The sequence below is a fragment of the Rhincodon typus genome, chromosome 30 (assembly GCF_021869965.1).
Source record: "Rhincodon typus isolate 14 chromosome 30, sRhiTyp1.1, whole genome shotgun sequence".
In the NCBI taxonomy this organism is placed as follows: domain Eukaryota; kingdom Metazoa; phylum Chordata; class Chondrichthyes; order Orectolobiformes; family Rhincodontidae; genus Rhincodon; species Rhincodon typus.
This window is the reverse complement of record NC_063361.1, coordinates 12,429,142-12,441,929: the sequence shown is the minus strand read 5'-3', so window position 1 is coordinate 12,441,929 and position 12,788 is coordinate 12,429,142. Positions and strand designations below refer to the sequence as shown.

The following is a 12,788-nucleotide window of genomic DNA, read 5'->3' as shown; positions in this document are numbered from 1 at the left end:
GGTGGTGGAAACATATTTGCTATTCACCTTCTCCTATCCCCGTCATGATTTTACAAACCTCTATAAGGTCATCCCTCAACCTCATATGTTCCAGAGATAAAAGTCTTAGTGTATCCAACCTCTCCTTATAACTCAAACCCTCCAGTGCCAGCAACATCCTGGTAAACTTTTTCTACATCCTCACTGATTTAGTAATGTCCTTCCTATTGCAGGGTGCCCTAGAAGAGCTATCCAATGAATTATTTGCTTTTTTGTCATAGGAACCCAGGAGTAGGAGTAGACCATTCAGCCTATCAAGCCTGCTCTACCATTCTAGACCATGGCGATCCTTTATGCCAACACAGTCTTCCTTCACTGCCTACACATTCAAAGGCTTCAGGGAACCTAGCAACTGCTGTCTTGGCTATCATGATTGAGCTTTCTCAGCTTGGCACTCCGTGGTAGAATTTTAAAGAGTGAAGAAATTTCTTCTGTCATTCCTGTATAACTTGACTCTTTCTTTTATTCTGAGATAGTGTCACCTGGTCTTAATGTGCACCCCCCTCCCCACAAGCCATGGGAAACATTCTTTCTGCATCAATTCTATCTAGCCCTTTTAAGAATTCTATGAGATCACCTCACATTCTTTTAACCTCTTGACAACATAAGCCCATCTCCTCAATCTCCTTTATAGGACATCCCTATCATCCCAGGAGCTAATCTGTTGAGCCTCCGCTCCACTCCCTATTTCTTAAGGGTATTGTGCCTTGTGTACGGGAACTAAAACTGGGCGCAATACTCAAGCTACAATCGCATACAATTGAAGCACAGTATTCCTGTTTGTTTTCTTTTCACATATATGCCCAATTTTCTTGATCATACCTGTTTGTACCATCCTATAAAATACATCTCAATTCTTCTTGAGTTTTAAAATCTTTCCCCCATGCTCTTTCATAACTTTTTTTTTGTTTAAATCGTTTTGACATGATAGCAAAATTCAATTTTAAAGAAATTCAATTTACTATTGTACATCGTAATCTTGCATCTTCTAACCTAGCTATTTCTTAAAAAAGTAAACACAATCACAATTCTTGCCTCCGTCAGCACTATTTCTAAACATGAAAGCAGCTAGGCGAGTAGATGAATAGGAAGGGTTTAGAGGGATATGGACCAAATGCTGGCAAATGGGATTAGGTCAGATTGGGATGTCTGGTCAGCATGCATGTGTTGAAACAAAGTGTCTGTTTCTGTGCTGTATGAGTCTGACTAGTTAAAGAATAAAATGTGCCCCCACTACATAGCCCTACTGGTTACTCAAAGTTCCTTGCCAAAACATCTATATGTATTTTTGGATGCTCTCAGTCTCAAGAATACTACATCAATATCGGCCAAATGTTAGTACTATTAACAATTCTCAGATAAGGAGCTTGAAAATTTCTCTCCTCTTTCTGTGATGCCTCTGACCATGTTGGCTTTCACCAGACCTTTTTCCAGAAATGCCAGAAGCAATTGCTTGTAATGATATCATGCAACCATTTACGTATCTCTTAACATCGAGAGTTACTGAAGTAATGTGTCAATTTGAATATGTAATTCATGGCCATCACATTAAAGACAACTCCCTTTATCCAGAGCACTGAAAAATGCGTGTATACATCGGTAATGAGAGTGGGAACTGATTTCCTATTCAGCAGCAGTAGTTTGAGTATTGATACTGATTAGTTCCCAACTGATGGTAATGCTGAACAAGTCAGATCCCAGAATGGACTTGATGGATTGTCTATTTAAAGTTTTTTGCATTTGATTAACATGGTTCATCGTCACTGAAATGTTCACGTGAGGTTGCAGATGTTATGCTCTGAAGTTAATTTCACAAAACAACAAAACTAAATACAAAAACATTAAAACAAATTTTCAACCTTTTTTCCCCAAACACACTTTTTTTGGAGATTTAAGTCTAGAGAAATGTCACTGTTATTTCAACTTTTTAAATCTTTTCTTGGCTGTTGTCCAGTTCCTTTTTCCTGAACTGTAGAGACAAGTTTGCAATTCCTTTCAGAGTCAGATGGCATTGTTGTGATCATAGTTTCATCTTATCAGCAGTCCCTTGCAGACGAGGATGACTTTCTCTCTTCCACGCTCAGTGAGTCCATAGGTGGTTGTACAGTACAATGTACGTCGGCAGACTCTGCCGCACTTGGGGAAGGAGGTGGTCGCAGCAAGCGGCGGATGGGGCGTTGGTGTGGCAGCATGCTCCTTTTGCTGTTTTTTGCCTGGCATACACTTTTTCCCATCAGCAAGTCTCGGTGCTTGATGCCTTCCTAGATGCTTCTCCTCCCCTTTGTCTTGAGCCACTGATTCCCAGGTGTCTGTGGGAATGCCGCACATGCGAGGCCTTGAGGGTATCCTTGAAGCATTTCCTTTGTCCACCTGTGGCTTGCCTGCCATTTCGGAGCTGGGAGTAGAGCACCTGCTTGGGGAATCTTGTGTGAGTCATGTGGACAACATGCCCTGTCCGGCGCAGCTGATCAAGGGTGGACAGTGCATTGATGCTGGGGATGTTGGCCTGATAGAGGACACTGATGTTGGTGCATCTGTCCTCCCAGCGGATTCTCAGGATCTTGTGCAGGCAGCGATGGTAGTACTGCTGCAGCGCCTTGAAGTGTTTGAGCCATATAGGATGGCAGGACACCACAGCTCTGTATACCATGAGCTTGGTGTCAGATCTGATGTTGTCCTGAAGCACCCTTTTCCTCAGCTGGCAGAAGAGGGTGCTGGATCTTTTCTTCAGTAACTGCTTTGGTTGACAGGACTGTCCTGAGGTATTGGAATGGCCAATGTTTTCTAAGGCCTTCCCATGCACTTTGAGACTGCACCTCAATGCTGGGCCATGTTGGTCAAGACCTTCATCTTGCAGATGTCTTTTCCTATAAGGGTTTTACCAATTTGGAGTCTGCCTCAGTAGCCAGTGAAAACATGGTGATTGCATATTTTTAAGATATTAGGTAGATAAATTTTTGTTAGGTAACAGAATCAAAGGAAATACAGCCAGATCAGTCTTGATGTTACTGAATTGTGGAGCAGGCCAGTGATTTTACAATTGCCAAGTTTGTGGATGACACAGCAATAGGTGGGAAGGCAAATGATATGGTGACATAGTTTGTAAAGAGAAATAGATGGGCCAAGTGAATGGACAGAAACTTGGCAGCTGGAATATAATGTGGGGAAAATGTATTTGGCAGGAAGAGTAGAGGAATTGAATATTATTTAAATGGAGAACGACTGTAGAAAGTTGCAACATGGAGAGATTTGAGCGTGCTTGTAAATGAACCATAAGGCTAGCTTTCAAGTTCAGTTGTGGGGAAAATGACCTGAATGTTTTGTTTGTTTTTTGTTTCAAGGGGAATGGAGCATAAAAATAACAAAGCTTTGCTGAAACTATGCAAGACAGTAGTCAGGTGATGCCTAGAATGCTATGGAGCAATTTTTTTGGTTCTTTTATCTAAGGAAATATATTCTGGCATTGGAAGCAGTCCAGAAACGTTCACTAAATACGGAGAGATTCTCTTGTGAGGAGAGGCTGGAGGTTGAACTTGCACTCTTTGATGTTTAGAAGAATGAGCGTTGACCTTATTGAAATATACAAGATACTTGGGAGGACTTGACAGGATATCTGCTGAGAGGTTGTTTTCCTTGTGGGAGTGTCTCGAACGAGAGGAGATAATCTCAGTAAGTGGTTGCCCATTTTAAGACAGATGAAGAATTTCTTCTCTGAAAGCCAGACACATGAAGACCTCTTTTAGAGGATAGATATATTTTGTAAAAGGAAAAGTTAAGAAATTGTGTACCTAAACAAACTGCAGAGTTGAAAATGAACCAATGTACACTCTCTTTTTCTCTATCTTTCTCCCTCGATCTGTTTCCTGTTCGCCGATCCACCATACAGTCTCCTAGCACTTTGTTCTGCTGCCATCCTGACCTGACTCCTCTCTTTCACCTTCACACCTGCCAGTGCTGGTGCCAAGATCCCAATTTTTTTTTTCTCTTTAATTAAGTAGGTTGTTGTAACCTGAGAATGTTTTGGGGTGGGGGCAGTTTATTTATAAATCACCTTCAAAAGGAAGCACCACAGTAACACCAAAGAGAAGACAAATAGTGGCAACTATCCATTAACTATTAAATTCTGAGATTCTGCTCTGAATGAATGGAATTTTCTCTTCTCTTTTCTTGCTGTCTCTTGCGCGGTCATCCTTCACTATTGAAAGAGGCTATTCAGCCTATCGAGTCCACATCAACCCTCTGAAGAACATCCCACCCAGACCCCATCCCCATAACCCCATATTTACCCTGGATAATCCACCTAGCCTGCATAGGTCATGACACTATATATGCAATTTAGCATGGCCAATCCACCTAACCTGTACATCTTTGGACTGTGGGAGGAAACCAGAGTACCCTGCAGAAACCGGGAGAGCGTGCAAACTTCAAACCCCAATTTTTTTTCTGGGGGGTGGGTGGGGGTGCGCAGAAGTTTTCTTTGTGTGCATTTTTCCTGTTTCTCCCATATTGCTGAGCCAACTCCACAATCAACAGTTTCTTCCTTCCTGCCATTGTTTCTACCCAATTCATTCCTCTGGAGGAGCAGCTTCTTGCATACTCTGCTTTTCCCACACACTCTGCTCCTCCAGTCAAACTCTGCATTTCCTCCCATTGTGCCTGCACCTGTAGTTCTCCATGACTAGACCACAGAAAAGTAATATTGTATGGGGGATGCCTTTCTTAAATATTTTACCCGTCTTTGGTTTATTGTGACATAACAGGACACATTCATCTGTGTCTTTCATGCTTCCATGTTTTCTTATTTGGAGAAGTTATCCTTTTTGTAGAGTTCAACTCTCTTCAGATCCCACAGCAAGACTCCCCAAGTGAGAGATCCAGGATTAGTCTTCCTTGATTTCTCCTTTTTTTTTTTTGGTTATTTTTTGCAGTCTCAAAAATCCAAGTGTTGGTACTTTATATTCTAACCTATATTATAGTTACTTTTTAAATTTTAAATCGTTCCTTTTGACAGAATTAACCCATTGTCCTGCCTTCCCTCCATAACGATTGGGCAAATCCAAGGTAGGAGCTGATTTCTGTCCGGGATTAGTGCAGTCCAGTGGACGAGGATAGTTTTAACATCCAGCCGCCTCCAATTGGAAACTGGGACTGACTGATATCTCTGAATTTGAATAAGTACCAACAACAGACCTGAATTAATTGAAACCTAGAAAATAGGAGCAAGAATAGGCCATTCAATCCTTCGGGCCTGTTCTGCCATTCAATATAACGGCTGATCTACCAACTCAATATGCTGTTTCCCCCCTTTCATCCCATACCATTTGATCTCTTTAGCCCAAATAACTGTATCTGACTCCTTGAAAACATTAAATGTAAATGCTGTCTGTAGTTCTCAATAGAGAGTACTGTAAGGATGTAAAATATTTTTGTCTTTTTTAGTATTAGCTTGAGTTTGTCTAGACTTGGGGACATTCTTTGTCATCATTTGAAATAGGTGAAACTATCTGGAAACAGACTGCGGAAATTAGAAGCATGAGATGAAGCTTATGTGAATCAGAGGAGCAGGAAAGTTGACGTTTTGGGTTGGGACCCTTCAGAAGTGGGGAGGGGAAAGGGAATTAGGAAATAAATAGAAGAGGGGTGGGGCTAGGGAAGGTAAGTGGGATGGTGATAGGTGAGTGCAGGTAGGGAGTGGTGAGGATTGGTCAGTGGGATGGGTGGGTTGGATAGGTGGGAGAGAAGATGGACAAGTTGCATAAAGTCAAGGAGGCAGGGATGAGGAGGAGGCTCGGACATGGGATGAGGTTGGGGGTGGGGAGATTTTAAAACTGGTGAATTCCATGTTAAGGCCATCGGGTGACAAACGACAACACCTTCTGGTCACAAGCCATTTTAACTCCCCTCCCACTCCCTCGGTGACAGGTCTGTGCTGGGCCTCCTCCAGTGTCACAATGACACCACCCGCAAACTGGAGGAGCAACACCTCATATTCCACCTCGGGAGCCTACAGCCTGCATTGGACATAGCATTCACTAGTCACCCGCAGTCTCGTCCCATATCCAAGCCTCTCCCTCGTCCGCGCTTCCTTGACCTGACACAACCTGTCCATCTTCTCTCCCACCCATCCCACTGACCAATCCCCACCACCGCCTACCTGCATTCCCCTATCACCATCCCGCCTACCTGCATTCCCCTATCACCATCCCGCCTACCTGCCCCAGCCCCACTCCTCCTCTCTATATTTATTTCCCAGCTCCCAACTAACCCCACCCCGCCGCGCCAAACCCGCACCACCATTTCTGAAGGGTCCCAACCCGAAATGTCAACTTTCCTGCTCCTCTGATGTGGCCTGGCCTGCTGTGTTCCTCCAGATCCATACTGTGTTGTCTCTGATTCCAGCATCTGCGGTTCTTGTTATCTCTGAAGATTATATGAATTGGTTTTTTAAACCAGCGTACATTATTTTCTTAGTTTTCTTTGATTGTTGTATTTAGTATGCAACAACCATTCTCTTATTGTTTAATAAATTAATATCATTAGACCAGAGTTTTCCACTTGTAATTTGGAATCTAACTCTATCTTTGGTAAGCATGTATGCATTTGTCTGTAATATTTAAAAGTATTATTTTAATTAGTATAATTTATCAGTATGAAGAATCTCTCTCTCTCTCTCTCTCTCTCTCTCTCTCTCTCTCTCTCTCTCTCCCTCCCTCCCACAAATAACACAATGTGTAATTGCCAAAGTGATAAATATTTTTAAGTGCAAATTTCCTTTGACATTTATTGGTGTTAGTCATATTTTGTGGTGTAAACTCACAATGGAAAGGCTAGAATATCTACTAGTAAATCTGGTGACTGGCTTATTAGACTGTTTTTGCAAAATATCCTGCAAGTTATTTATTTCTATTTTTCTTCCAGTTTTTTTTTTAAATCTTGTTTTACATTTTCATGATAGTCATTCTTGATGTTAAGAGGTGTGGTGGATGACTGAGTGTGATGTGACGGTACTGCATGAAATAGCCTGCTTGAAGCATCTGCCATTTTTTTAAACAGCATCTTTCAGGCACTTGTATACACTAATTTTGTTTTTATATTTAAAACCAATACAGTACATGACAGTGTCTAAATTTAGTGCATCAGAAAAAACCTCCAGCACAGCCCTGATAGATACCAACACCAGACGCCACTAACTTGTTTAGAATTTGGAGATCTTTAACTCCCCAACTTCAAACTAGTATTTAGTTAATTGTTGGAGATGGCCACACTAATGCCTACTAATGTCATTTTAGCCTGTGTTCAGAGTACTGGAATATTCCTTAATTATGTATTAATTGTTCAACATTTCCCTAGATGTTGACTCTTTAAAAACAACAATTCATTATACAAGTTGTAATGAATTACTTTCAGCTCAATGTTACTGTTTCTCTCTCCACAGATGGTGCTAGACTGCTGAGTTTCCCCAGCTCTTTCTGGTTTTAATTCATATGCGACTTGTTGCAATTGTGACTAATGTAATTGCTTAAACCTGATGCTCAAGCTGAATATGGGCATTGACATTCCCGTTTTCCCAGCATCTTCTAATCATGCTAATTTTTATAGCAAGGAAGTGAATGTCTTGAACCATGACATTTCTGACTGTTCTAGGAATTGAGTTTCTATGAAACAGAGTCTGCAGTCTTTCCTGTAGAGATTTATTTATAAAACTGGTTCTTGAGCATGTTCAGCCCTTCTTGCCCCAGTACTTTTTCCTTTTCAAAACTTGGGATGGGCCTGCACATCCAACCCTTTTAACTGCTTTGATTCCAACCTGGACTGGAACTTGAAGTTCCAGAGACTACTTCAGATTTACAACTTTTGAATATGTCTTGCTCACCTCAAGTAGATTTGTCACAGGGTGTGCAGGATAAACACTTTTTGTGATAGTAACATGTAACGATTTTCAGATAACCTATGTATATTTTTTGTTTACTTCCTCAGCTTGGCATGGAGGATGAAGATGTGGTTGAAGTTTATCAGGAACAGACAGGAGGATGGTTGAGAGCTTAATTGCTGGTCCATGTATCAGAATCCCAATCATCTGTATAATTTCTTTATTGTTTCTTGTTGGCTGTAATCACTGATTTTATATATTAAAAAAAACGAAAAAAAATGAGACAACTTTCTTTCAAATGGTTTGTACAACAGGTTGATGCCCAGCTGGAAGTTCTTATTTTCAGTACGTACTGTAATACAATTAATTCCATATATTCAGCATAAATGGCAACGAAATGTCAACTGAGATTTTTTTTTAAAAGAGCAGTTTGTGACTTGAGTACCTTTATAAATTAATATTTTTCATTACATAAAGACCATTTTGGAAGGTTTTTTCCAATTTGTCAGAAAAGTGGGTTTAAGAATGCTGTGTGAAGGTTTCTTGCATAAAATTATGTTCTAAAATATACATTCCCAAACCTCAGTCTGAAAATTGTAAGATAAAATTAGCAAATTACATTTTAATGCATCTCTTTGTCTCCTTTTATTATTTGGCCAAACAGAATTTAAACATTTTCAATTCAGAGACTTCTAGGCATTTTAAAAAAAAAAGTGGGCAGTCCACCAAGAATAAGGTGGTTATAAACTTACAGGCTGTTTTTAAAAATGTGGTACAGCAGTAGTTTGAAATATCACAGTGCTGCCTTTGTATGCCAAGAAAATACCCTTGAAAAAACACATTGTGACTGTGCAAGAATCAATATTTGTCATGTTGTTCCTGTTTTAACCCTTTCACCCACTTTAAACCTATTTGTGTTTCAGAGCAAAATGTTCAGAACTTTGTTCGGGTATCTCTTTTGAAAGTAACATGGTTAGTTTGTGATATAGATGCAGAAAAGCTGTGCAGTTCAAGAAATACTTCAGGAAAACTGAATGGCAGACAGACTGCACTGCTGCCCTAAGCTTTTCAGTGAAATCAGCCATTGGAGGGTTACATAGGGATTACTCATGGAAGATACTGGCAGGAAACAATTCAGATTTGTTTGGTCTTGTCATTTGTAGATATCGGTTGATCTGGTTTAATTTTAGGAGAGGGTTTCTTTTAAGTGAATACCTCAATTTATTCACAATCATTCATGCTATTTTGTTTGCCATTGTCGAACTGGCAGATACAACATTCAATTTTATTTCCAGTTTTCTTATTTGTATGTACTTTATATGCATCAGGAGTTTAGGTCCACAAATTTACTGCTAATCTGTTGGAAAGAACCAGCATAGAGAATTTTTGAGAGAATGGATATGAATAGTTGTAAATGGATTTTAGAAATTTGTACATGATGAAATTTGGAAGGCGTTTTTGACTACTCTTTCAGAATATGGTTCAGTCAGGCTGGATTGAATGGATGTGTACAGAAAGGGGGAAGAAGCTGTTTTCCAATTATCAGTATGCAGACAATACCAACGCTTTTTTAAAACCATTATGACCATACCATCAGATGAATTGTAACTATTTGCATAACAAGCTTAAAATATCATTTTCCCCAAGCACCAACGATGAGAGCATTTTTAATTTTAAAAAAAATTGAAATTTCATTTTAGTGATTTGGCTTAATGCGTTAGCAACCCAGTTTTTAATTTGTATTTTCTTTTGCTCATGGAATCCCCAAAATTTATTACACAGTTCATATCTTATGAATGAGGGTTGTTCAACTTTGTGCATAATCTTATGTTAAGATATTGAATAAAGACATGTTGAGAAAATAGCGATCAGAACACTTATTCATAACATGTAATCTTATTTCTATTTATAACACCTGCACAATATTACTCAAATTGGCAGTAATAATTAGTCAAATGTTCTAGCTCTGTCCTTTCAGATAAAGTGCTCAAGTTCAAATTCAGCCTAAACTGATGTGGTCAAAACCTTTTGACAGAATTTATAAATGAAAAATGATTGGCACAGTCTTGAATGTCTCTTACTTTTTAATGAGTTTTGAGTCCATAGCACTATACTTATCACATAGAAATATATTGACCAAAATCATAACTGAAATACATCCTAATTTCTTCATACTAATCCTTATCTCTGTAACCACGTACATCTTTAAAACCTTTTATGCTTTTCCAATTCTGGTCTCTCGTGCATCCTTGTTTTTAATTGTTCCACTATTGGCAGCTGATCCTTTAGCTGCCTTGACTCTAAGCTTTCAAATTCCTTACGCAAGGTTCTCTGCCTCACTACTTCTCTCCTTTTCAAGATGCTTCTTCAAATCTGCCTCTTTTGGTCACAACATTTTTTTTTATTTGTGTGGCTCAGCATGAAATTTTATTTTGATTATGTTCCTCTGAAGCGCCTTGGGATGCTTTACAGCATTAAAGGCACTATATAAATACAACTTATGTTAGAAATGTAAGATTCACACTAATTTTGTAGGAATTGATCTTCTGAATTTGCAAGAAAAAAGACATAACTGGTTGGAGTGTGAGGAAGCCTATACCTACCCATGTTGAAATTGATCCAGGAATCCTCAGTACCTTTTATTCTTGGTGCTAAAAGTGTAAAAACAATCTCTATTCTTTTGCAAATTTTCTCACTTTCCAAAAATTGACATGTTTGAAGTATGTAAAGATTAATTGTACAATAAATGCTATGGATGGTCCGTTCCTTGCTTACTTCACACATTTATTTTCATTATTGCAAATAAAGTGTATGTTTAATTTTTAATTTCCAACATCTCTAAAATATAAGGGCAGGGAAATGCTCAGGTTTCAGTGAACATGTCAAATAACCAGCATTTAAGATTGACTGCCTCATTAAGAATCTGGTTAATATTAATCTTGAAGTAAATGTTTTCATGGTATTTTGCCAAGTTGATATAATTTAGCACTGTAATGTAGCATTACACTACACTTTCAGGTCATTGAATTCTTAATACTACTGGCTGCTGTAAAATGCTACTGCTATTGGTTAAAGTAAGTTGCAGTAGATAATTTTAAGAAATTGTACGGACTAGGAAGATCTGATGTTCACCTTCTGGCTCTGCCAATCTATTCCCTAAAGCAAAAGTATAGTTCTGTTGATTACACTTGCATTTAAAATAGGATTTGCCAGATTGTGCAGTTGAAGACTATTGCTCATATATATTTATAGTATTCTGTCCATATAGTCAGATAGTATGTTGCAAGTCTGTTAAAAGGCTGCCTCACATGTGAAGAGTCCAGCTGTTGATGCTGAGGGAGGTACAGCAAAAACAAATTGCCGTCTTTTCAATAGAGGTGCATTTTCTTCAGAAATCTGACCTCGGTGGCTAATGGTAGGTCACCAGACAATGTCATTTCATATAATGGAAAAAAAAGTTTACCCCAACTTCAACATGGATAATGCAATCTTAGAACATAGAACATTACAGTGCAGTACAGGCCCTTCGGCCCTCGATGTTGCGCTGACCTGTGAAACCAATCTGAAGCCCATCTAACCTAAACTATTCCATTATCATCCATATGTTTATCCAATGACCATTTAAATGCCCTTAAAGTGGGCGAGTCTACTATTTTTGCAGGCAGGGCATTCCACGCCCTTACTACTCTCTGAGTAAAGAACCTACCTCTGACATCTGTCCTATATCTATCACCCCTCAATTTAAAGCTATGTCCCCTCGTGCTAGCCATCACCATCCGAGGAAAAAGGCTCCCACTGTCCACCCTATCTAATCCTCTGATGATCTTGTATGTCTCTATCAAGTCACCTCTTAAGCTTCTTCTCTCTAACGAAAACAGCCTCAAGACCCTCAGCCTTTCCTCATAAGACCTTCCCTCCATACCAGGCAACATCCTGGTAAATCTCCTCTGCACCCTTTCCAATGCTTCCACATCCTTCCTATAATGCGGTGACCAGAACTGTACGCAATACTCCAAGTGCGGCTGCACCAGAGTTTTGTACAGCTGCAATATGACCTCATGGCCCCGAAACTCAATCCCTCTACCAATAAAACCTAACATACTGTACGCCTTCTTAACAACGCTATCAACCTGGATGGCAACTTTCAGTGATCTATGCACATGGACACCGAGATCTCTCTGCTCATCCACACTACCAAGAATCTTACCATTAGCCCAGTACTCTGTATTCCTGTTACTCCTTCCAAAGTGAATCACCTCACACTTTTCCGCATTAAACTCCATTTGCCACCTCTCAGCCCAGCTCTGCAGCTTATCTATGTCCCTCTGTAACCTGCAACATCCTTCCGCACTGTCCACAACTCCACCAACTTTGGTGTCATCTGCAAATTTACTAACCCATCCTTCTACGCCCTCATCCAGGTCATTTATAAAAATGACAAACAGCAGTGGCCCCAAAACAGATCCTTGAGGTACACCACTAGTAACTGAACTCCAGGATGAACATTTCCCATCAACCACCACCCTCTGTCTTCTTACAGCGAGCCAATTTCTGATCCAAACCGCTAAATCACCCTCAATCCCATGCCTCCGTATTTTCTGCAATAGCCTACCATGGGGAACCTTATCAAACGCTTTACTGAAATCCAAATACACCACATCAACCGCTTTACCCTCATCCACCTGTTTGGTCACCTTCTCGAAGAACTCAATAAGGTTTGTGAGGCACGATCTACCCTTCACAAAACCGTGTTGACTATCCCTAATCAAATTATTCCTTTCTAGATGATTATAAATCCTATCTCTTATTATCCTTTCCAACACTTTACCCACAACCGAAGTAAGGCTCACTGGTCTATAATTACCAGGGTTGTCTCTAC

General features: G+C 39.8%; 1 protein-coding gene across 6 annotated transcripts in view; it reads left to right on the top strand.

Annotated features, from left to right (window-relative positions):
* sumo1 (small ubiquitin like modifier 1) overlaps window positions 1-10,670 on the top strand; it is a 60,786-nt gene extending 50,116 nt beyond the window's left edge. For all 6 annotated transcript variants that reach the window (XM_048614523.1, XM_048614526.1, XM_020515658.2 and 3 more), the window contains one exon: window positions 8,017-10,670. In XM_048614523.1, the coding sequence (XP_048470480.1) occupies window positions 8,017-8,077 (61 nt within the window). In that variant the 3' untranslated portion in view covers window positions 8,078-10,670. The remainder of the gene's footprint in view (window positions 1-8,016) is intronic.
* Window positions 10,671-12,788: the final 2,118 nt, after the last annotated feature.